General features: G+C 40.9%; 1 protein-coding gene across 1 annotated transcript; it reads left to right on the top strand.

Moving 5' to 3' along the window:
• The first annotated feature begins 21,440 nt into the window (after window positions 1–21,440).
• Window positions 21,441–22,583, top strand: LOC145104358 (uncharacterized). Its single transcript, XM_079041619.1, has 4 exons — window positions 21,441–21,556; window positions 21,649–21,808; window positions 21,904–21,981; window positions 22,536–22,583. The coding sequence occupies exons 1-4, from the start codon at window positions 21,441–21,443 to the stop codon at window positions 22,581–22,583; spliced, it is 402 nt and encodes a 133-aa protein (XP_078897745.1).
• Window positions 22,584–23,189: the final 606 nt, after the last annotated feature.

Below are 23,189 nucleotides of genomic sequence, written 5' to 3'. Positions count from 1 at the left end.
ATAGTAGATATGGATATATCTATTTAATCAAGCATAAGTCACAGACCTTTGAGAAATTCAAAGAGTTTAAGCAGGAAGTGGAGAATCAACTGGGCAGGAACATCAAGATGCTCCGATCCGATCGGGGAGGAGAATATCTTAGTATCAAGCTCCTTGACTATCTTAAGGAATGTAGGATTGTCTCACAATTGACACCTCCTAGGACACCACAGCTGAATGGTGTAGCAGAGAGGCGCAATCGAACCTTATTGGACATGGTTCGTTCCATGATGAGTCGAGCTTCATTACCAATCTCATTCTGGGGGTATGCCTTGAGACTGCCGCCCACATCCTTAATCTAGTCCCTACAAAGAAGGTTGCCAAAACACCGCATGAGATGTGGACTGGGAAAGTTCCCAACTTGGACCACATCAAGATTTGGGGTTGCAAGGTTTTCGTAAGGCGCGAGTCTCACGAAAAGCTCGAACCTCGAAGCGAGAGGTATATTTTCATCGGCTACCCACATAAATCCTTTGGTTACCTCTTCTACAGACCCAGTGAGAATGTGGTCTTTGTGGCAAGGAGAGGAGTCTTTCATGAGAGAGAATTTATAAGCCAAGGAGACAGTGGGAGGCAAATTGACCTTAAAGAGCTTCAAGAGTCAAGCGATGAAGGAACCTCAAACACTAGCGACCAACCTGAAGAGGAAACTCCTGTTGATCCGGTAGATGAGCCCATACTTGTTAGGCGTTCCACGAGAGTTAGGAATGCACCTGATCATTACTATGGTTTCCATATTACTGCAGAAGGTGATACACTTATCAGTGATAGTACACTGGTAGGTTTGGATGAACCTAACAGCTACACGGAAGCCATGACAGGCCGTGAGGCTGCTAAATGGAAAGAGACTATGGACAGCGAGATATAGTCCATGTATGACAATCAAGTTTGGAACTTGGTTGACAATGTACCAGGTCGTAAGACAGTCGGGTGCAAATGGATCTTCAAGAAGAAGACCGACATGGATGGTAATGTACACACTTATAAGGCGCGACTGGTTGCAAAGGGTTATTCTCAAACTCCAGGAGTTGATTATGATGAGACCCTTTCACCAGTAGCAAAGATTAAGTCTATTAGGGTTATGTTAGCCATTGCTGCATTTCATGACTATGAAATATGGCAAATGGATGTCAAAACCGCCTTCCTTAATGGAAAGTTGGTTGAGGATGTTTACATGAGTCAGCCAGAGGGTTTTGTCAGTACAGAGAACCCTAATAAGATGTGCAAGCTTGAGAAATCCCTCTATGGGTTGAAACAAGCACCTCGCAGATGGAATCTTTGCTTCGATGAGAAAGTCAAGGAGTTTGGTTTTTCGAGGAGTGAGGATGAGTCCTGTGTATATGTTAGGGCTAGTGGGAGTATAGTTAGCTTCTTGGTGTTGTATGTGGATGACATACTACTCATAGGAAATGACATCCCAACCTTGCAGGAGATTAAGTCATGGCTTGGGAAGTGTTTCGCTATGAAGGACCTTGGGGAAGCTGCCTATATCCTAGGGATAAGGATATTGAGAGACAGGAGTAAGAGACTAATTGGACTTAGTCAGAGTACTTACTTGGATAAGGTACTGAAGAGGTTCAGTATGCAGGATTCCAAGAAAGGGGAATTACCAATCCAGAGTAACGCCAAACTGAGTAAGACTCAGAGTCCGAGTACAGAGGCTGAGATAGCTGAGATGAGTCATGTACCATATGCTTCCGCTATGGGCTCAATCATGTATGCTATGACTTGTACTCGCCCTGATGTGGCCTTTTCCTTGAGCATGGTCAGTAGATATCAAGGGAACCCTGGCAAGGCTCACTGGACTGTGGTAAAGAACATTCTCAAGTATCTGCGAAGGACTAAGGACAGGGTCCTTACCCTTGGTGGCAGTGATGACTTGAGAGTGGTAGGATACAGCGATGCTAGCTTTCAGACTGATAGGGATAATTTCCACTCTCAGTCAGGTTGGGTCTTTATCCTAAATGGAAGAGCAATTACTTGGAAAAGTTCCAAACAGGAGACGGTAGCTGATTCAACTTGCGAATCAGAGTATGTAGCAGCAAGCGAGGCAGCAAAGGAGGCGATATGGCTAAAGAACTTCATTGGAGACCTTGGAGTTGTACCAGCTATAAAAGAGCCAATGGAAATTTTCTGTGACAACGAAAGTGCGGTTGTCTTAGCTAAGGAACCAAGGGATCACGGGAGATCCAGACACATTGACAGAAAATACCATTTCATTAGACATCGTATAGAAGAAGGACTCCTCGTGGCTAAGAGGGTATCATCAGATGAGAACCCAGCAGATCCCCTCACGAAGGGACTAACTAGGTTTAAGCATTTACAGCATGCAAGGCGCATCGGGCTGAAGGATGATATTAGTTTTAATAATTAGATAGTTTTGTGAAACTTGTAAAATGTAATTGACATTTGATGATTAAATAAAAGTTGTTATTTATTTATGAGTAAAGTGTTACTATCTTATGTTAATCGTTTACTATTGTTTCAATTTTGCGTGTTTTGACTTCCAGGATAATTATATTATTCAAACTCTCCACAGTCAGTCATACTTTGGAAGTAGGTATTGAATTAAGATTGTCATGAATTGGGTTTGTAGACTGTCTAAGGTGTATTAGACATAGCAATGGTTGCTGCAACATTCATGAGTGCTCATAAGTTCTGAGTATTGGACTCAACCCACGCTCACTTGTATCACTTCATGGAATTTATCTCGAGTGATCGTGAGACGTTAATATCATATAAATCTTCAAACCTAGAGATATGAGTTGTTAACTATGAATTGGTTATACATTGATTGTACGAAAACGCATTGGTAACTCGATGTTATAAAATGTGCTTTTGTGCATAATTCAATAAGTAGTTAGTACAAGCATATGAGTCGAAGTTTATCTGTTCCTTCTAGGATTAGAAGCGATATCTGGGCCCCTCGATGATTTTGTTTTGACCTATGTACCGGGCCCGGTCAGAACCTAATTGATGTGTTCAATTTAGTTCTATGTCAAACAAATCAGAGATCGAGAAACAATTGCTGGACGATAAGTACGACATTGTTCCATGTATTTGTCCGGCTGATATCTTGAGAGCAGAGGATTATATGATAACTTATCTTAAATGGCGTATCATCATCATCATCTTAGTTCCAAGAGACTTTGAAAGAGCTACGATTGCTAGTCGGCTTCTGAAGTCATATTTGCAACCATAGTTATTAGACTTATCCAAGTGGGAGACTGTTGGATATAGTGTCTAAGTCCATAACTATATTTGGTATGTATTTGACCCGACCCGGCATGGTCCATTTGGGTTGCATGGCATTGCAATAATTGGATAGACCAAAATGAGAGAAAGGACACTTAAGGTTTATTAATATATTATAAGTACTAATATATTAATAATATTATTTAATTAGTATTGATCAAAGAATTAATCTTGAATTAATTAAGTGATCAAAAAGAGACTAATTAAATATATGGGGTTAATTATGTAAATAATCTATTCTTGTATAGTGGGCTAATGATCCATGGTTTGTATGGATTGGGTTAAAACCCATAAGGTGCTCCATGGATAGTCCATTGGGGTTACAAACCCATGGATCATGGAATATAGAAAGCCATGACAATTAGGGTTTACATGGTGTAACCCTAATTGTGTCACAACTATATAAAGGCTCCTTGTCTAGCAAAATTGGCACTACTACAAGTAAGTAAGAGGGCTAGCCAATTTTTGAGTATAGTGTAATTCTTTCAAGGTTATTCCAAGAATTGTGGTGTTGTGTGAAGCATTTGAGGCATCACATTTGGGGTGCTAGGCTCACAAAGTCATCAAGGAATCCAAGCTTCTAAAAGGTATGTTATTCTACTTGAATTTTGTATTGCAAGTTTTTATGAACCTTGGAAAAATCATTTTGCATGTATCTTAGTCAAACATAGATCCAAGGTTTCTAGGGTTGCATGCACACCATAGGAGTGTTAGAATGCTCAAAACCCAACAGTAAGTATACCCCAAAATACCATACAAGTTATTTGATTATGTGATATGTTAGAACAGCATGCTAGTACTAGGCTAGGGATCTTCAGGAATTGCATGATAGAATTGCCTGATTACATGATGCCTGCTAGCCTAGGGTTTCCTTATATAAGATTGACATCATTACTATAGTTGCTTAGTGTATGCATCACGGTTATGCATAATTAAGATCTTATAGCCTGAGAATGTTTGATTTGGCCTTATGTTCTGTTCTTGTTTGATTGGGAGCTTAGGGTAGGATTGGATATTCGAAAGTCTATGAGGTCCAGTGTAATGTATGACTAGCATACACTAGTGCTGCAAGGTTGGTGGAAGTTTCATGGATGGGTGGATTGTGTCAGACCGGTAGGTCAGTTGTGAGACAGTTAGCCTTCCTCTAGGAGTGAGGATTGAGCGCTTGCCAGGTTATGTATATAGTTAGGGTGTTGTGGTGATACTTGAAACAAATATGGGTAGGTGTGGACGGTAGTATGGGCCCGTACTACTGAAAGCACAGGACCCATATGCGTATCAAGGAAGTCACAACCCCTAGGGTTGGGTTGGGAGTTGGTCCCCTGTCATTATATGGATTATCAGAGATCTTTCTGGTGAATTGCCAGAATGGTGGTTACGATACGTCTTGAGACGGGTCAGGATTGAGAGTTGGCAGCCAGGATAGGCCAGTGTTGTCAGAGGATCATGTCAGTGAGATCATCCGGGAGGAGGTGATAGAGATTGTTCAGGGACAGTTGTCGGAGATGTTTGGGTCTATCAAGACCGTTATGGTCGAGTATTTCGACAAGCGCTATACAGCTAGTTCAGAGACGATTGTCGTGGCAGCTATAGCAGTTGTAACAACGGCAGGGGGAGGAGCCAGTTAGGCTTTCCAGTATCGGGACTTCGATAATGCGAAGCCCCGACTTTTGATAGGGTTCAGTAGCCGGTTATAGCCATGAGGTGGCCATATGACGTGGAGGGATGTTGCTTCACATGTTCATGTTCTACTGACCAGAAGGTCAGGCGCGCTCTGAACCTGCTAAGGTCTGGGGCGAAGGATTGGTGGGGACTTGTTATTGGGACGTATTCTGAGGAGCAGAGAGCTGCAGTTACTTGGGATCAGGGAAATTTTCCGTACTCATGGCACTCCGCGGGTTGAGCGGGAGAAGTTGGTATATGGATTTCCTAATTTGAGGCTTCGGGGGTCTTGTTCGAGGCCGAGATTCGAGTCGCAAGGACTCTGAAAGGAGTAATGATTATGTTCAGTTGGAGTTATGCAGCTGAAAGTAGAATGGTTAGAAGAAAGGATTGGAATGTCGTTTTCTAGGGCAAGGATTGTGCCCTTTCAGTTTTCAAGCTCCGAGGATTGAGCATGCTTGTGACCCCAAGATCAAGTAGTATCCAGCTCGGGGTCAGTTTAGTTGCAGGGGTTGGCGACAGTATCTCAGCGCTGGTGAGCGCAGGCAGGGAGAGGTAGCATAAGTAGTTGTGAGGTCCGGATTTGCCTTGGATCTCTTGTATCGGGCGGTAAGGATTGATTGTGCGATCTATTGCACTCTCAGGATTAGAGACTAAGTTTTGGAAGTAGTTTGTAGCCCGGTTAGGGCCGAGGTTGCTTCAGTTACTGCAGTTCAGCTATGAACGATTGAGCTGGTAAGTGAGTCAGAGTGCGAGACCCTGAATGATATGATTTCTAGAGCTCGAGAGTGAGGGATTTGTTTGGAGCACTTGGGAAGAAGGGTATTATGTGGGAGGTTTGCGGACAGAGTCCCATAGGATGATTATTCGACATTGTCAGGATTCAGTGGTTTTTAGTAATCGTTATTGATCGGCGTATGAGAGCACCAAGGGGAAATAGCTTGTTGCTGAAGTACTAGTGGAGCATCTATCTTTGTACATCAAGATTTAAGAGAGGGATCATTCAAGCATCAGGGATTGTCAGCTAAGTTATGTTAGGATTCACACCAGTGGGTGGTGGTTAGTGTTCTAAGTGGGGGAGAATTGGCAATTCTCAGGTTGAGCATCAACCATTGAAGGTTTTGTCTGTTGCTGCTCAGATTATGGTTTCCAGAATGGTTAGACAGGCATTAAGTGGTGAACCCTCATGGAGCAGGAATTCTCTGAATGGGGTTCAAGAGGCGACGGTTGCGAAGCTAGGAGCGTGCCACCCATTCCCTTATGCAGTGTGTTTATGTTCCCTAAGTCTTTGGGGTATGTTTCTCCCCAATGGTGAAATAGAATTTTGATTCGTATCAGACTCGTGTTTCGGTAACCTTCGGGATAATTGTGGAGGTCTTCTCGGACTAGTTGGTATTAGTAGAATCGGATCAGTCTCGACCTAGTATGGGCTTTGTGGCGAGTGAATGTGAAGTTAAGGATTCCCAATTATGTACATGGTAGTGGTTCTTCATGTGTAACAGCGGGTATTTATGGTGGCATTAGAGTTGGTTCGATGTACGTGTGATCAGGTATGGGTTATAGTCTGCAAGTTGGATCTAAAGTTCGTCTATCATTCTATTCTGGGGTCGAGTGCGACCAAGGGTTGCAGGATTTTGCTTGGATAAGCAACTTGTTCTATAGGTGGATCGTGCATAGTGGGATTTCAACATGGTAGCACAGGTTGGTGTTGTGAAGAACGTTGGTTAGGCCTTTCTTTTGGATAAGGCTGATAGTTTATCAGGAGCATTCCAGTCATGAGCTGAGGGCCAAGTAGGGCATACCAGAGTCATGTTGTGGGCTCAGAAGCAATCCAGACCTATGTTGAGGGCCTTGTAGGGGTATTCCAGTCATAGGCTGTGGGACTAGTGATCCTAGTAGTTCATTCTTCTGTTGGAGTGCTTTCGCAATGGAAACATTGTTGAGGTTCGGGCGAGTCGTAATCGGCTGCGAGGAATCACAAGATTTGTGCGAAATACAAGGGTAGGTCCTTGAACTTCAAATTATGATTTTAGACCCGAGTTTCATATATATTGGGATTATGATCTAGGGTATTCCATCCCGAGGATGACTGAACCCTATGATTGATTGGACTTAACATGTTTGGTATTCCAACCCGAGGGTTGATTGGACCAAACATGTGTAGAGTACGAGGGTATTCCATCCTGAGGATAACTGGACCCGTCGTAGGCATGCCTGGTATTCCGGCCCGAGGCTGATTGGGCCAGGTATGAGTGTTGGGCTTATGAGCCGGTTATTATATGTATGTGGTTCAGAAACAAAAGGAAACATTGTCGTGTTGATCCAAAAGGGTTCATCTCCCAGTTTACATCTCGTTGTTCATTATATCGCTAGGAATTGGTTATCAGAACGAATTTCTCTTGAAGGAGTACCTAATCACTTGTCAAGAAAAGAGTTTTAGGTAGTAGTGTGTGATTAGTGGTTATGCTTTCTGGTGGGAACCCCAGGTTATTAGCATTTGAGTAGCTAGTTGGGAGATAAGTGCAATGAACTCGGCAATGATCCAGTGTGGGCGGTCTGTTAGGAAGCCAGACCATCTCGAGACTCCAGATTTCGGATTGAGTAATTGTGATCATATTGTAAGGGATTTGTTTATTTTCCTGGTTTTAGAACCCTGCGAGGGTTGGATATGGTTGCCTTGGAGAGGCTATAGTTATGCTCGGGATTGTAGCTAAGTAGCTCAAGTTGTTTGGCGTGTAAGGAAAGATAAGAAACGATTTCAAGGACGAAATCAAATTTAAGTGGGGGAGAGTTGTAACATCCCGTTTTAAGTAAAGTAATTAGATAATAAATCAGGAACCCCGGGAAGTAATTATTATTATTATTTTATATTATTTGAGCCTAAAATCGAATAATAATTAATAGAGTGTTGCTTTCGGGAAGTCAAATGACAAGATTTGAACTCCAGGGGTTAAAGTGTAATTGTGGGACTTAATTTGTAAATAATTTATGGAAGTGGGGGTTAAAAAGTAAATTATGGACCTAAGATGAAAGGATCTTGGAAAGGCGGGGTCTAAATGGTAAATTTGGGATTTGTTTTGAAAAGAATATTGCAAGGAAGGACCATTTGTGCTATTATGGGAAAAACTAGTGGGAACCGGGTATATATGCCTCATTACCGTCAAACCCTAACCCTAGGGATCCTCTCATCACCCGCAACCACCTTATGCCTCCCTCTTCACCCTCCAGCCGCCACCCTCCTCGTGAACCACCTCCGGCTGCCGCCTAGCCGCGTCTGATCACTACCATGTCGCCTGTTCCGAGCAACCAAGACCAGCGATGATATCCTCCATGACCGGAGGAACTGAAGACCACCGGGGGCTAGCGGACGATCCCTGTAGTCGAGTCCTTACCACCAGCCGCTGTTGTGCCGTCGCTGTCGCTAACGGAGCTGCCGACGGGGTCAGCGAACCGTTGGCTGTTTGCTGATGCCGCTGCTGATGCGATTTCCTTTTTCCGTGTCGTCCTTTCTCTTCTCTCTTCTCCGATCGACTGCCTCATGCCACCGCAGGGGTGGCTGGAATCGGATGCTTCTTCCGTTAAGAAGCCACTGTGGTTAGAAGGGGAGGCAGATGTATGTCCATTTGGCCTATATAGACTCGAGAAAAAAATCACCATGTCTGCCGGCCATGGTGGCTGTCGTAGATAGCGTTGTTGTGGCCGCCTTCGTCCCGCCGCCGCCAACAGCCGCCTGCTGCCATAGTTCCATCGCCACCAGCCACCGTGAGGTGGCTGTGTGTGTGTGTGTGCGTTTCTATGTAACTAGGTGTGTAGGTGTGAGTTGTGTAATTTTGGAATCAAAAGTGGGTCACCACCACCACCGTGAGGTGGTGGCTGCCACCCTCTACCACCACCGGCCGCCACGGTGCGGCTGTATGTGTGTGTAGTTAGTATGTATTATTAGTGTATGTGTGTGTTAAGTGGATAATATTGTAATTTGTAACCAAAGTGAGATAATGAAAAGAAGAACCTAAACCACCACCGTAGAGTGGTGGTTGCCGCCTCCTGCCGCCACCGGCCGCCGTGCCGGGTGGCGGTGTGCTTGATTGCGTTTGGACCTCGTTTGGGGGATGTTTGGATAATGTGGAATCAATGAAACCCTAATGGGCCCAAAGAAGCCCTAGTGGGCCCAATGGAACCCTAATGGGCCAATAAGGCCCAATGTGACCTAAAAGCCCAACCAATGGACTAATGGGCTAGTATTGGGTTGGAAAACCCTAATTAGGGTTTGGAAAACCGTAAGGGCATAAAACCCTAATTGCGGGAATCATTTGGGACACATACAGAAATTAATTATTAAACCTAAATAATAATTAATAATCATTGGCAAACTAGCTTAAGGCAATAATGGACTTAATGGATTAAGTCCTTAATGGGTTAAGTAAGAAACACTTAACCCTAATCATCATTTCATGTGAAAGCCCTAGTCTCACTTGGGCCTTGTTTTGGGCCTTCCTAGTGGGCTTTGGCGATTGGACTATTGATGGGCTATCCAAGAACAAGTTAATGGACCAAAATAAGTAGACGGGCTTTAGGTTAAGGCCCATGTGAGGACTTGGGCCCAATTTGGAAAATTGGGCCATAGATGGGCCATAACTGGACCTTCATGATTATGAGAGATTGGGCCATTAGTGTGCCAAGTGTTTGGACCAGGAGATATGGTTGGCCCAAAGGGGTAAGGCTCATATGAAGGGATGGGCCCAATTATGAAAATCAGGCCATGTGTTGGGCTTTGGCCTATTACTTGACTATTGGGTTTTGTAGTGTGAGTCTAAGGCACCAAGGCCGGCCCATTGGATTCGATATCTTAGTAGTTACTGATATGTTGAGTTTGAGTTAGTAATGTATGCCAGTTGTTATGCTAGCTTGGTAGTTCGGTAGGACTACCTGTGATACTGATTGGTTACCTGTATGTGGATTTATTTGTTACATGTCGACATGTTATGTGGTATGGGTTGAGGTTGTACTGCTCCGTGCGGTAGCCAACAAACCCCAGAGTGTTCCAGATATGAGCTGAGGGCCCGGTAGGCATTCCAGACTCATACTGAGGCCTCGGGAGCAGTCCAGATACGAGCTGAGGGCCTGGTAGGCATTCCAGATTCGTACTGAGGTCTCGGTGGCAATCCAGATGTGAGCTGAGGGCTCGGTAGGCATTCCAGACTCACACTGTGGGCCCAAGGGTATTCCAGTCTATAAAGCTGTGGACCCGTTACGTGCTGTCACGTTCAGTTTGTTATGTTATGATATTGCTGACATGGTTATGTGGACTGTATGTGTATCGGTATTTTGGGGGTAACTCACTAAGCTTTCGGGCTTACAGTTTCAGTTTAGTGTTTCAGGTACATCAGATGATTGCAGGAAGGCAAAGGCGTGATCGTACAGCTCCTCATATTTCATGGTTTTATGATCGGATTCTGGGGATACTCTGATGTTTAAACTATTTTGAAAGCTAGCTGTAATCACTTAATGGTTTTTAAATGTATTAAAAAGTTTTAAATTGGCTTGAATTTTATGGGTATTACACAAATGACATGCGGATCCAGCGTTATGTGTGGGTTTTGCTACTCCATCAGCCACACCGTTACGCCTATTCTTCTTGTTCTGCTCAGATTTTAGCTTGTATTCTTCAGTATTCCATTTTAATTGCCAGGAGTTCCAAACTTCCTGTGGAATATGAGCTGGTTTAAAGCCATGTTTGTTTCTTTTTGGGCTCCTCATGTTGAAGAGATATTGACCATAACTTTGTGCCGCTTTCCTTGCCCAAGCTTGCCTCACGAGCGAGTCTATTGTCTCATCCCAACAACATTTTTTCTACACATTAACAATATAAACATAAGTTGAAGTGTAAATGTTTACTAAACAACAATTTATGACTTATAGTTACCTGAAACTCCTCCCAATATAATTCGCGTATTTCTTTGCTTACTTGTGACCAAGCGTACCCTTCTGGATCTACTCTATGTTTAAAGGACTGGCTAATAACGTGTGCACAAGGGCCTGGTGGCATTAGCCTGCAAGTAATCATGTGATGTGTTTAGTTATGAATTGATATGTAGGTGTAAACCAAAATTTAATACATAAAAAAAGTTTTAATTAAGATTTGAATTGGTAACTCACGTATTTTTCCAAACACGAACATTAAAACGTCCATCTGGTCCACAATCTTCAGAGGAATTGTTTTCACGTTCTACACTTTCCACTACAAATCCGTTCATGGGTGGTTGTGTTGGTGATGGGGTAGATTCTGGGATAGGTGTTGTTGATGGGGTATATTCTGGGGTAGGTGTTGGGATAGATGTATATGTTGAGGATGTGGTAATTCCTTTACTTAAGGAGGGTGTGGTAGTTATTGTAGTTGTGGAGGATGGTAGTGTAGATGCAGGTTTTGAGGTTGTGGTAGTAGATATAGGTGTTGATGATGTGGTAGTGGGTGTTGGTGTTGAGGATGGTTTAGATAATGTAGGTTCTGAAGTTTTCGTTATTGATGTTCGTGTTGACGATTGTATTGTTCCATTTTCTGAAGTTTTAAATGTTTTTTCTAAGGAGGGTGTGGATGTTTTAAGTGATGTCGAGGAAGTGGTAGTCATGGGTGATGTTAATGATATAGGTTTAGGGGTTTTGTTGGTAGATGTTATAGGTGCTTTGGATGTGGTTGTTGGTATTGGCAAGTCGATTTCTTCATCTTGTAACTGTCTGTTTAGGAATTTTGCAGCAGAAATCCTATTGCGTTTCATAACTTGTGGTGCAATGAATTCAGTTGGCTTCACACCAGATGCTCCTTTTGCTTTCGAGGTCGACATCTTTCTGACACAAACAATAAAAATAAATTATATATGAAGGCATTACTTTGCATGCAAACTATTGAATACAATCAAAACCAATTTACATGAAGATGATCAGACAATAAAAAACGATCGATCATCAAGACAACACTAAATTAAATAAATAAAAATTTTAGATGAGTGACAACCTATATCGCCAAAGTCAGTGCACAAACGTATAACGAACAAAGATTTCGATCAATAAGCTGCCGGAGATGATGATTACAGAAAATGTAAACCCTATTTCTAATCGGTAATTAATTACACTAATATGCAGCATAAACGTGTGTAGGTTGGAGGGAAACGAATTGTGAAATACTTTGAACCTCCGCTAATAAAAAATTCAAACTGTGCTAATTACCGCTAAATATTTAGTAATTCAAATTTATTTAAAGTAGCTACAGATTGATAGATAGGGTATATACATATAAATAACGTCAAGAAAGAACATAGAGTAACGATGTGTTCATAGTATAATTTTAACTTAAAATTATATACGAGGACTAAACATTAATAAACTATACATCTTTATGCTTTTCTGTTTAAACCGAAATTTATATACAAAAGACGTCCGGGTCATGTCAATATATATGGTAGTGGCTTATTGTGTCCATGGATGACATATGGTTGATTGGTCCACATGGTAATGGCCATTGGTCAACATGGTAGTTGCTTATGGTGTCCATGGTTGACATATGGGCCATTGGTCAACATGGTAGTTGCTTAAGGTGTCCATGGTTTACATATGGGCCATTGGTCAACATGGTTGTTGCTTATTGTGTCCATGGTTGACATATGGGCAATTGGTCAACATGGTTGTTTCTTATTGTGTCCATGGTTGACATATGGGCCATTGGTCAACATGGAAGTTGCTTATGGTGTCCATGGTTGACATATGGATGACATATGGGCCATTGGTCAACATGGTTGTTGCTTATGGTGTCCATGGTTGACATACGGATGACATATGGGCCATTGGTCAACATGGTAGTTGCTTATGGTGTCCATGGTTGACACCTGGATAACATATGGACCATTGGTCAACATGGTTGTTGCTTATGGTGTCCATGGTTGACATATGGATGACATATGGGCCATTGGTCAACATGGTTGTTGCATATGGTGTCCATGCTTGACATATGGATGACATATGGGCCATTGGTCAACATGGTTGTTGCTTATGGTGTCTATGGTTGACATATGGATGACATATGGGCCATTGGTCAACATGGTTGTTGTTTATGGTGTCCATGGTTGACATATGGATGACATATGGGTCATTGGTCAACATGGTTGTTGCTTATGGTGTCCATGGTTGACATATGGGCCATTGGTCAACATGGTAGTTGCTTATGGTGTTCATGGTTGACATATGGATAACATATGGGCCATTGGTCAACATGGTTGTTGCTTATGGTGTCCATGGTTGACATACGGATGACATATGAGCCATTGGTCAACATGGTAGTTGCTTATGGTGTCCATGGTTGACATATGAGCCATTGGTCAACATGGTTGCTGCTTATGGTGTCCATGGTTGACATATGGATGACATATGGGCCATTGGTCAACATGGTTGTTGCTTATGGTGTCCATGGTTGACATATGGATGACATATGGGCCATTGGTCAACATGGTTCTTGCTTATGGTGTCCATGGTTGACATATGGGCCATTAGTCAACATGGTTGTTGCTTATGCTGTCCATGGTTGACATATGGATGACATATGGGCCATTGGTCAACATGGTTGTTGCTTATGGTGTCCATGATTGACATATGGATGAAATATGGGCCATTGGTCAACATGGTTGTTGCTTATGGTGTCCATGGTTGACATACGGATGACATATGGGTCATTGGTTAACATGGTAGTTTCTTATGGTGTCCATGGTTGACATATGGATGACATATAGGCCATTGGTCAACATGGTTGTTGCTTATGGTGTCCATGGTTGACATATGGATGACATATCGGCCATTGGTCAACATGGTTGTTGCTTATGGTGTCCATGGTTGATATATGGATTACATATGGGTCATTGGTCAACATGCTTGTTGCTTATGGTGTCCATGGTTGACATATAGATGACATATGGGCCATTGGTCAACATGGTTGTTGCTTATGGTGTCCATGGTTGACATATGGATGACATATGGGCCATTGGTCAACATGGTTGTTGCTTATGGTGTCCATGGTTGACATGTGGATGACATATGGGCCATTGGTCAACATGATTGTTGCTTATGTTGTCCATGGTTGACATATGAATGACATATGGGTCATTGGTCAACATGGTTGTTGCTTATGGTGTCCATGGTTGACATACGGATGACATATGGGCCATTGGTCAACATGGTAGTTGCTTATGGTGTCCAAGGTTGACATATGGATGACATATGGGCCATTGGTCAACATGGTTGTTGCTTATGGTGTCCATGGTTGACATATAGGCCATTGGTCAACATGGTAGTTGCTTAAGGTGTCCATGGTTGACATATGGATGACATATGGGCCATTGGTCAACATGGTAGTTGCTTATGGTCTCCATGGTTGACATACGGATGACATATGGGCAATTGGTCAACATGGTAGTTGCTTATGGTGTCCATGGTTGACATATGGATGACATATGGGCCATTGGTCAACAATGTTGTTGCTTATGGTGTCCATGGTTGACGTATGGGCCATTGGTCAACATGGTTGTTGCTTATGGTGTCCATGGTTGACATATGGATGACAAATGGTCCATTGGTCAACATGGTTGTTTCTTATGGTGTCCATGGTTGACATACGGATGACATATGGGCCATTGGTCAATATAGTAGTTGCTTATGGTGTCCATGGTTGACATATGGATGACATATGGGCCATTGGTCAACATCGTTGTTGCTTATGGTGTCCATGGTTGACGTATGGGCCATTGGTCAACATGGTTGTTGCTTATGGTGTCCATGGTTGACATACGGATGACATATGGGCCATTGGTCAACATGGTAGTTGCATTTGGTGTCCATACATGGTAGTTGCTTATGGTGTCCATGGTTGACATATGGATGACATATGGGCCATTGGTCAACATGGTTGTTGCTTATGGTGTCCATTGTTGACATATGGAGGACATATGGGCCATTGGTCAACATGTTTGTTGCTTATGGTGTCCATGGTTGACATATGGGCCATTGGTCAACATGGTTGTTGCTTATGCTGTCCATGGTTGACATATGGATGACATATGGGCCATTGGTCAACATGGTTGTTGCTTATGGTGTCCATGATTGACATATGGATGAAATATGGGCCATTGGTCAACATGGTTGTTGCTTATGGTGTCCATGGTTGACATACGGATGACATATGGGTCATTGGTCAACATGGTTGTTGCTTATGGTGTCCATGGTTGACATATGGATGACATATGGGCTATTGGTCAACATGGTTGTTGCTTATGGTGTCCATGGTTGACATATGGATGACATATCGGCCATTGGTCAACATGGTTGTTGCTTATGGTGTCCATGGTTGATATATGGATGACATATGGGTCATTGGTCAACATGGTTGTTGCTTATGGTGTCCATGGTTGACATATGGATGACATATGGGCCATTGGTCAACATGGTTGTTGCTTATGGTGTCCATGGTTGACATATGGATGACATATGGGCCATTGGTCAACATGGTTGTTGCTTATGGTGTCCATGGTTGACATGTGGATGACATATGGGCCATTGGTCAACATGATTGTTGCTTATGTTGTCCATGGTTGACATATGAATGACATATGGGTCATTGGTCAACATGGTTGTTGCTTATGGTGTCCATGGTTGACATACGGATGACATATGGGCCATTGGTCAACATGGTAGTTGCTTATGGTGTCCAAGGTTGACATATGGATGACATATGGGCCATTGGTCAACATGGTTGTTGCTTATGGTGTCCATGGTTGACATATAGGCCATTGGTCAACATGGTAGTTGATTAAGGTGTCCATGGTTGACATATGTATGACATATGGGCCATTGGTCAACATGGTAGTTGCTTATGGTGTCCATGGTTGGCATACGGATGACATATAGGCAATTGGTCAACATGGTAGTTGCTTATGGTGTCCATGGTTGACATATGGATGACATATGGGCCATTGGTCAACAATGTTGTTGCTTATGGTGTCCATGGTTGACGTATGGGCCATTGGTCAACATGGTTGTTGCTTATGGTGTCCATGGTTGACATATGGATGACAAATTGTCCATTGGTCAACATGGTTGTTTCTTATGGTGTCCATGGTTGACATACGGATGACATATGGGCCATTGGTCAATATGGTAGTTGCTTATGGTGTCCATGGTTGACATATGGATGACATATGGGCCATTGGTCAACATCGTTGTTGCTTATGGTGTCCATGGTTGACGTATGGGCCATTGGTCAACATGGTTGTTGCTTATGGTGTCCATGGTTGACATACGGATGGCATATGGGCCATTGGTCAACATGGTAGTTGCATTTGGTGTCCATACATGGTACTTGCTTATGGTGTCCATGGTTGACATATGGATGACATATGGGCCATTGGTCAACATGGTTGTTGCTTATGGTGTCCATTGTTGACATATGGAGGACATATGGGCCATTGGTCAACATGTTTGTTGCTTATGGTGTCCATGGTTGACATATGGGCCATTGGTCAACATGGTTGTTGCTTATGGTGTCCATGGTTGACATATGGATGACATATGGGCCATTGGTCAACATGGTTGTTGCTTATGGTGTCCATGGTTGACATGTGGATGACATATGGGCCATTGGTCAACATCATTGTTGCTTATGATGTCCATGGTTGACATATGAATGACATATGGGTCATTGGTCAACATGGTTGTTGCTTATGGTGTCCATGGTTGACATACGGATGACATATGGGCCATTGGTCAACATGGTAGTTGCTTATGGTGTCCAAGGTTGACATATGGATGACATATGGGCCATTAGTCAACATGGTTGTTGCTTATGGTGTCGATGGTTGACATATAGGCCATTGGTCAACATGGTAGTTGCTTAAGGTGTCCATGGTTGACATATGGATGACATATGGGCCATTGGTCAACATGGTAGTTGCTTATGGTGTCCATGGTTGACATACGGATGACATATGGGAAATTGGTCAACATGGTAGTTGCTTATGGTGTCCATGGTTGACATATGGATGACATATGGGCCATTGGTCAACAATGTTGTTGCTTATGGTGTCCATGGTTGACGTATGGGCCATTGGTCAACATGGTTGTTGCTTATGGTGTCCATGGTTGACATATGGATGACAAATGGTCCATTGGTCAACATGGTTGTTTCTTATGGTGTCCATGGTTGACATACGGATGACATATGGGCCATTGGTCAATATGGTAGTTGCTTATGGTGTCCATGGTTGACATATGGATGACATATGGGCCATTGGTCAACATCGTTGTTGCTTATGGTGTCCATGGTTGACGTATGGGCCATTGGTCAACATGGTTGTTGCTTATGGTGTCCATGGTTGACATACGGATGGCATATGGGCCATTGGTCAACATGGTAGTTGCATTTGGTGTCCATACATGGTAGTTGCTTATGGTGTCCATGGTTGACATATGGATGACATATGGGCCATTGGTCAACATGGTTGTTGCTTATGGTGTCCATTGTTGACATATGGAGGACATATGGGCCATTGGTCAACATGTTTGTTGCTTATGGTGTCCATGGTTGACATATGGGCCATTGGTCAACATGGTTGTTGCTTATGGTGTCCATGGTTGACATATAGATGACATATGGGCCATTGGTCAACATGGTTGTTGCTTATGGTGTCCATGGTTGACATACGTATGACTTATGGGCCATTGGTCAACATGGTAGTTGCTTATGGTGTCCATGGTTGACATATGGATGACATATGGGCCATTGGTCAACATAGTTGTTGCTTATGGTGTCCATGGTTGACATATGGGCCATTGGTCAACATGATAGTTGCTTAAGGTGTCCATGGTTAACATATGGGCCATTGGTCAACATGGTAGTTGCTTATTGTGTCCATGGTTGACATATGGATGACATATGGGCCATTGGCCAACATGGTTGTTGCTTATGGTGTCCATGGTTGACGTATGGGCCATTGGTCAACATGGTTGTTGCTTATGGTGTCCATGGTTGACATATGGATGACAAATGGGCCATTGGTCAACATGGTTGTTGGTTATGGTGTCCATAGTTGACATACGTATGACATATGGGCCATTGGTCAACATGGTAGTTGCTTATGGTGTCCATGGTTGACATATGGATGACATATGGGCCATTGGTCAACATGGTTGTTGCTTATGGTGTCCATGGTTGACGTATGGGCCATTGGTCAACATGGTTGTTGCTTATGGTGTCCATGGTTGACATACGGATGACATATGGGCCATTGGTCAACATGGTAGTTGCTTATGGTGTCCATACATGGTAGTTGCTTATGGTGTCCATGGTTGACAAATGGATGACATATGGGCCATTGGTCAACATGGTTGTTGCTTATGGTGTCCATTGTTGAGATATGGAGGACATATGGGCCATTGGTCAACTTGTTTGTTGCTTATGGTGTCCATGGTTGACATATGGGCCATTGGTCAACATGGTTGTTGCTTATGGTGTCCATGGTTGACATATGGATGACATATGGGCCATTGGTCAACATGGTTGTTGCTTATTGTGTCCATGGTTGACATACGGATGACATATGGGCCATTAGTCAACATGGTAGTTGCTTATGGTGTCCATGGTTGATATATGGATGACATATGGGCCATTGGTCAACATAGTTGTTGCTTATGGTGTCCATGGTTGACATATGGGCCATTGGTCAACATGGTAGTTGCTTAAGGTGTCCATGGTTAACATATGGATGACATATGGGCCATTGGTCAACATGGTAGTTGCTTATTGTGTCCATGGTTGACATATGGATGACATATGGGCCATTGGTCAACATGGTTGTTGCTTATGGTGTCCATGGTTGATATATGGGCCATTGGTCAACATGGTAGTTGCTTATGGTGTCCATGGTTGACATATGGGCCATTGGTCAACATATATCATTTGTGCCGGTTGTGTATTAAAATTTAAAATTTTCAAATACTTCATTTTGTAGGAAATATTAATTTTTTAAATAATTTAATTAATAATTTAGGGTCCCCGATTAATCCCTGCTGAGTCTGATTAATCGCTTATCGTCAGTCGACCGCCGAGCTACTGACGAGCGATTTTTACAACCTTGATTAATTAAAATAGAAATTGATTTTTCTTTTAAATATGAGTTTTTATAAAACTACCCTAATAATTAAATACGAGTCATTGTATGTATTAGGATAATTTGGTCATTTTGTAACGGAACATCTTCTAGGCGTCATAATGTTTTCCGACGAAACACGTTGTTGCAGTTCTTCACTCTGAAATTCAGTCACTTTGAAACATCCCCAACTTAAAAATTCTGACAGACAAAAAACCCTAAAATCAATTTCGCATAATCGTTATCTTAGTGAATGTTTATTATTATGGAAGTCAGTACTTCATCTAAGATTCAATCAAGAAATCAAACGAAATCGCTACCAGACATGCCATTTGAAGTGATGGAGAAAATAATAGTCGACTTGGCAAAAAATTTAGCAGTCGAGGCTTTCAGGATGAAGAGTGCGTAAGTTTTGTCTTTGATCATTCTATTTCACAAGTGTATTTGAGTTGTCTTTACATTATCGAGCGAATATTGTGTTTCGTTTACAGTTGCAGATTCTTCAACGAGGCAGGAAAAACGGATGAAGTATATAAACATATGGAGTTAGATGGATTACGATTTCGTGTTTGCTCTGCCCAGAAACATATAGTTGTCAATAAATGCATAGAGATGAGAAACCCAAATATTCTATTCAGAAATGGATTGGTACGTTGTTGTATATATGCATAGTAGTAATAAATTTGTTACTTGTTTTGCACAACTTTAACTAGAAATTATGTGTTTAATGTTTTTTTCGGATGAAGTTATTTTTCTTAGAAGCTGAACATGAAGGGAAAACGATGCTTGAAGAAGCATCTCCATTGGGACATTTGGATTCAACATTTGTCCTGGGAATGATGCTGATGACTGAAGGGAGACATAGGAAGCACGAAGCTTTGGACATGTTGAACAATGCTTACCGCAGAGCAAAAGGTAAGTGGAATCTTAGAGCAACTTGTTCTAAGGTTCATCTCCACTTAACTAGGGAGGGGAGGAAACATGTACACTTCCATGGCTTCCATAGATCTTGTGCATTGCATAAGTCTGTAGGTAGTGTGTCAGACGCTTTTGTGAATGGATACAAATGGGTGTTTATGTGTTGCATTTGTTTATGGGATGCTTGTTTCGTTAGGTTTTCTAGGGAGTTTGGTATAATTTATGAGTAGTTTGTTGATATGTACTTTCATATTATGACAAGTAATGCTTTCTAGATTCTTTTGGTTTAATATACGAATATATAGTAATTTACTTGATAAGTAATTATTTGATGTTGTTACTTGATTAGTAAATATGTTGTGTTGTTAATAAGGGACTAAAAGAGTTAAAGTTTGTAATGATGTTTGAATGATGTTTAAATAATGTTTGAATGATGTTTAAATAATGTTTGAATAATGTATTTTGGATTTTTAATATTAGTGTTTATATTGTATTGTGATTATAGTTGTATGTAGCAAATGTTTGTTCTTTCCTTGTATTAAATACATATAAAATACAATTGTAAAGGCATAAACAAACATGTATTTTATTTTGGACTTGGTAATTTGGTTTAATATCAACTAGTGGAGAACCCATGCTTTGCATAGGGTAAAATTGTAAAGGAATAAACATAGGGACTAAAAGTGGCAACAAAGAAAAAGTATTGTGGCTAAAATCAAAGTAAAAAAGGTTACTATAAACATAGGGAATAAAAGTGGCAACAAAAGAAAACTATTGTGTCTAAAATCTAAAGTAAATAAGTTTAATGTTACTATATGAATATATACTAGTAATTTGGTGAAATGTTAATATAAATGTATTACATTATGGATTATGATATATATATATATATATATATATATATATATATATATATATATATATATATATATATATGTTATTTTTGTCTTTTTCATTTCAACAATCAAAAGTCCAATATTACCTAGCTATAAAAGGCTATAATATTTGAATATGTGTTTTGACACAAATACCCTTAGTATTCAAATATTTGGAATGATTTCAGGGGCAATTTGGTCTTTTTACACTCTAAATTGTTAAGGCGCCATCATACCTCTGACGTCACGCCGGCGTTCCAGTTCTTCAACCATTCGGAACATCTCAACTTTTCCGGACGATAAATCTGCATACAAACACTAAAACCCCCAAATCGTCGAAGGATAATCGTTCTCAAAAACGATTTTCTCCGATAATAGAGACTCATGTACTCCTCTCGACCAGATCAGCATAAAGTAAGTTTTTTTCCGTACCCTGTTACACTGTCTTTCATAGTTACGCTTAATTTAAAAAAAAATTGAAATCAACTACTCCAATGTGTATTTTGTAAGTAAAATGTCGAATACTAAAAGTCGTCGTTCGTTAGATGATCTCCCACTAGAGCTTTTGAGTCGGATATTTGTAGTATTAGGGTCAAAATCTGCGAAAGACATCGTCTCTGCAAGACTTTGGTAATTCTCAATAAACATCAACTAATTAATGTATATTTGATGAAATAAAACCTTATTTGTTTGTTATTTACTGTGTATTTAAATTTTTGAAGTTTAAAGAAGATGTATGAAGCAGGGGGTGATCCTGAAGTGTACAGAACAGCATGCATTGACATGTTTGAAGGAATGGGTCCCAAAAATCTGAAAGCTGATTTATTTATACGCACATGTGTATTGCATAATAACATTGAAGCCATGTTCAAACAAGGAATTGTATGTATAGTTTCAGTAATTATATGTAATCTATACCATTTATTAATATTTAGTGTCATTGATGTTTCATATTGATATTGTTATTCTGTCAACAGGATGAGTGCTTTTATTATGGTAATTTTGATTTAGGAATGACTTTGTTGAGACAAGCAGCAGATGAAGATCATCTTGAGGCAATTTATTTGCGTGGAATGATCTCCATTTCAAGAGGGCCTCATCAATGTGATGAAGGTATGTATATATGGTATATATGTAAATTAAATTATATATATAGTTAATTAAGGCATGTTTGTAGTTTGGGGTTAGTATTTAGTTGTGTTGTGTTGTATAATATTTACTGTTTTATTGAAAATGGTACATTGGATTAATTGATGGATATTTTAATGTGTAGGTTTACAATTACTTGATGCCTATTTTGGCTGGGAAGTTCCGGATGATGGGGAGTACACGGGTGTTGTTGATAGTGCCAAAGAGTTGTTGCGGGCTGTTGATGTTGTTCATAGACTTACAACGAATAACATCACTTTCCAATGTGAAGACCTGCGTCATTTCCTGTTAAAGGTGCATTCGCAATAGGCCATGAAGAGGATGAGGATCAACAAAGATATTGCACGGTTTGTCGTTGGTATGTATAGTATGGTAGGTTTTGTATATTTCTTAAAAATATTAATGGTTGATAATAGAATGGACATTGAATATTAGTGTTCTTATTGTATTGTATATGAAGTTGTATAGTACCACTATAATTGGTTTTGTGTTTACATCGTTATGTTAAAAGGGTATTTTAGTCATTTTTGCTTGCTTTGTTGTTTGAGTAGGATGAAGTATACGTAAAACACATGTTATTTTTGTGATGAAGTATAGTTAATGTAATTAAAAATAAGTTTGTAATGAATTCGTTATTAAGAAAAATTAATCTACATAGATTATATATACTTTAACATGCCCGGTTAATGTAATTAAAAATAACTTTGTAATGAATTCGTTGTTAATTATTCATTATATACTATGTTTTCAAGAAATTATACACAACTTTATTAGCACAACTGGCTTAACCGCGCCCTTTTCTAGCATAAGCTTAAGTTCGAGTCTGCTTGCCAGCAATATCTACTTTATAATTCATTTTTACATTTTTTATCCATTAGTTTATGCCACATATTACCAATTCAAAAACATTTCATTCAAACCATATCTTACAAATTCCATTGATCATAATAATAATTCATCCATAGTATAAGAAGATTAATTGAGCATACAACATCCCAACAAATGCCATCACAAATTAGCTACGTGTTTTGTTCCATAGCAAAACAAGCAAACGAAATCATATTCCATAGCAAAATTCCCTAGCAAATACCTACGAATGGTACCTCCGTAGCAA

The sequence above is a fragment of the Lactuca virosa genome, chromosome 4 (assembly GCF_052849685.1).
Source record: "Lactuca virosa cultivar CGN04683 chromosome 4, Lactuca_virosa_CGN04683_v6, whole genome shotgun sequence".
NCBI lineage: Eukaryota > Viridiplantae > Streptophyta > Magnoliopsida > Asterales > Asteraceae > Lactuca > Lactuca virosa.
This window is presented reverse-complemented; position numbering and strand designations above follow the sequence as displayed.

Bases quoted from the DNA above. Each gene is read 5' to 3' on its own strand.
- LOC145104358 (XM_079041619.1), top strand. From the start codon at position 21,441: ATGTCGAATACTAAAAGTCGTCGTTCGTTAGATGATCTCCCACTAGAG. The intron at 21,557-21,648 runs GTAATTCTCAAT...AAATTTTTGAAG, and splicing joins ATCGTCTCTGCAAGACTTTG to TTTAAAGAAGATGTATGAAG. The intron at 21,982-22,535 runs GCAATTTATTTG...TTGTATATGAAG, and splicing joins CAGATGAAGATCATCTTGAG to TTGTATAGTACCACTATAAT.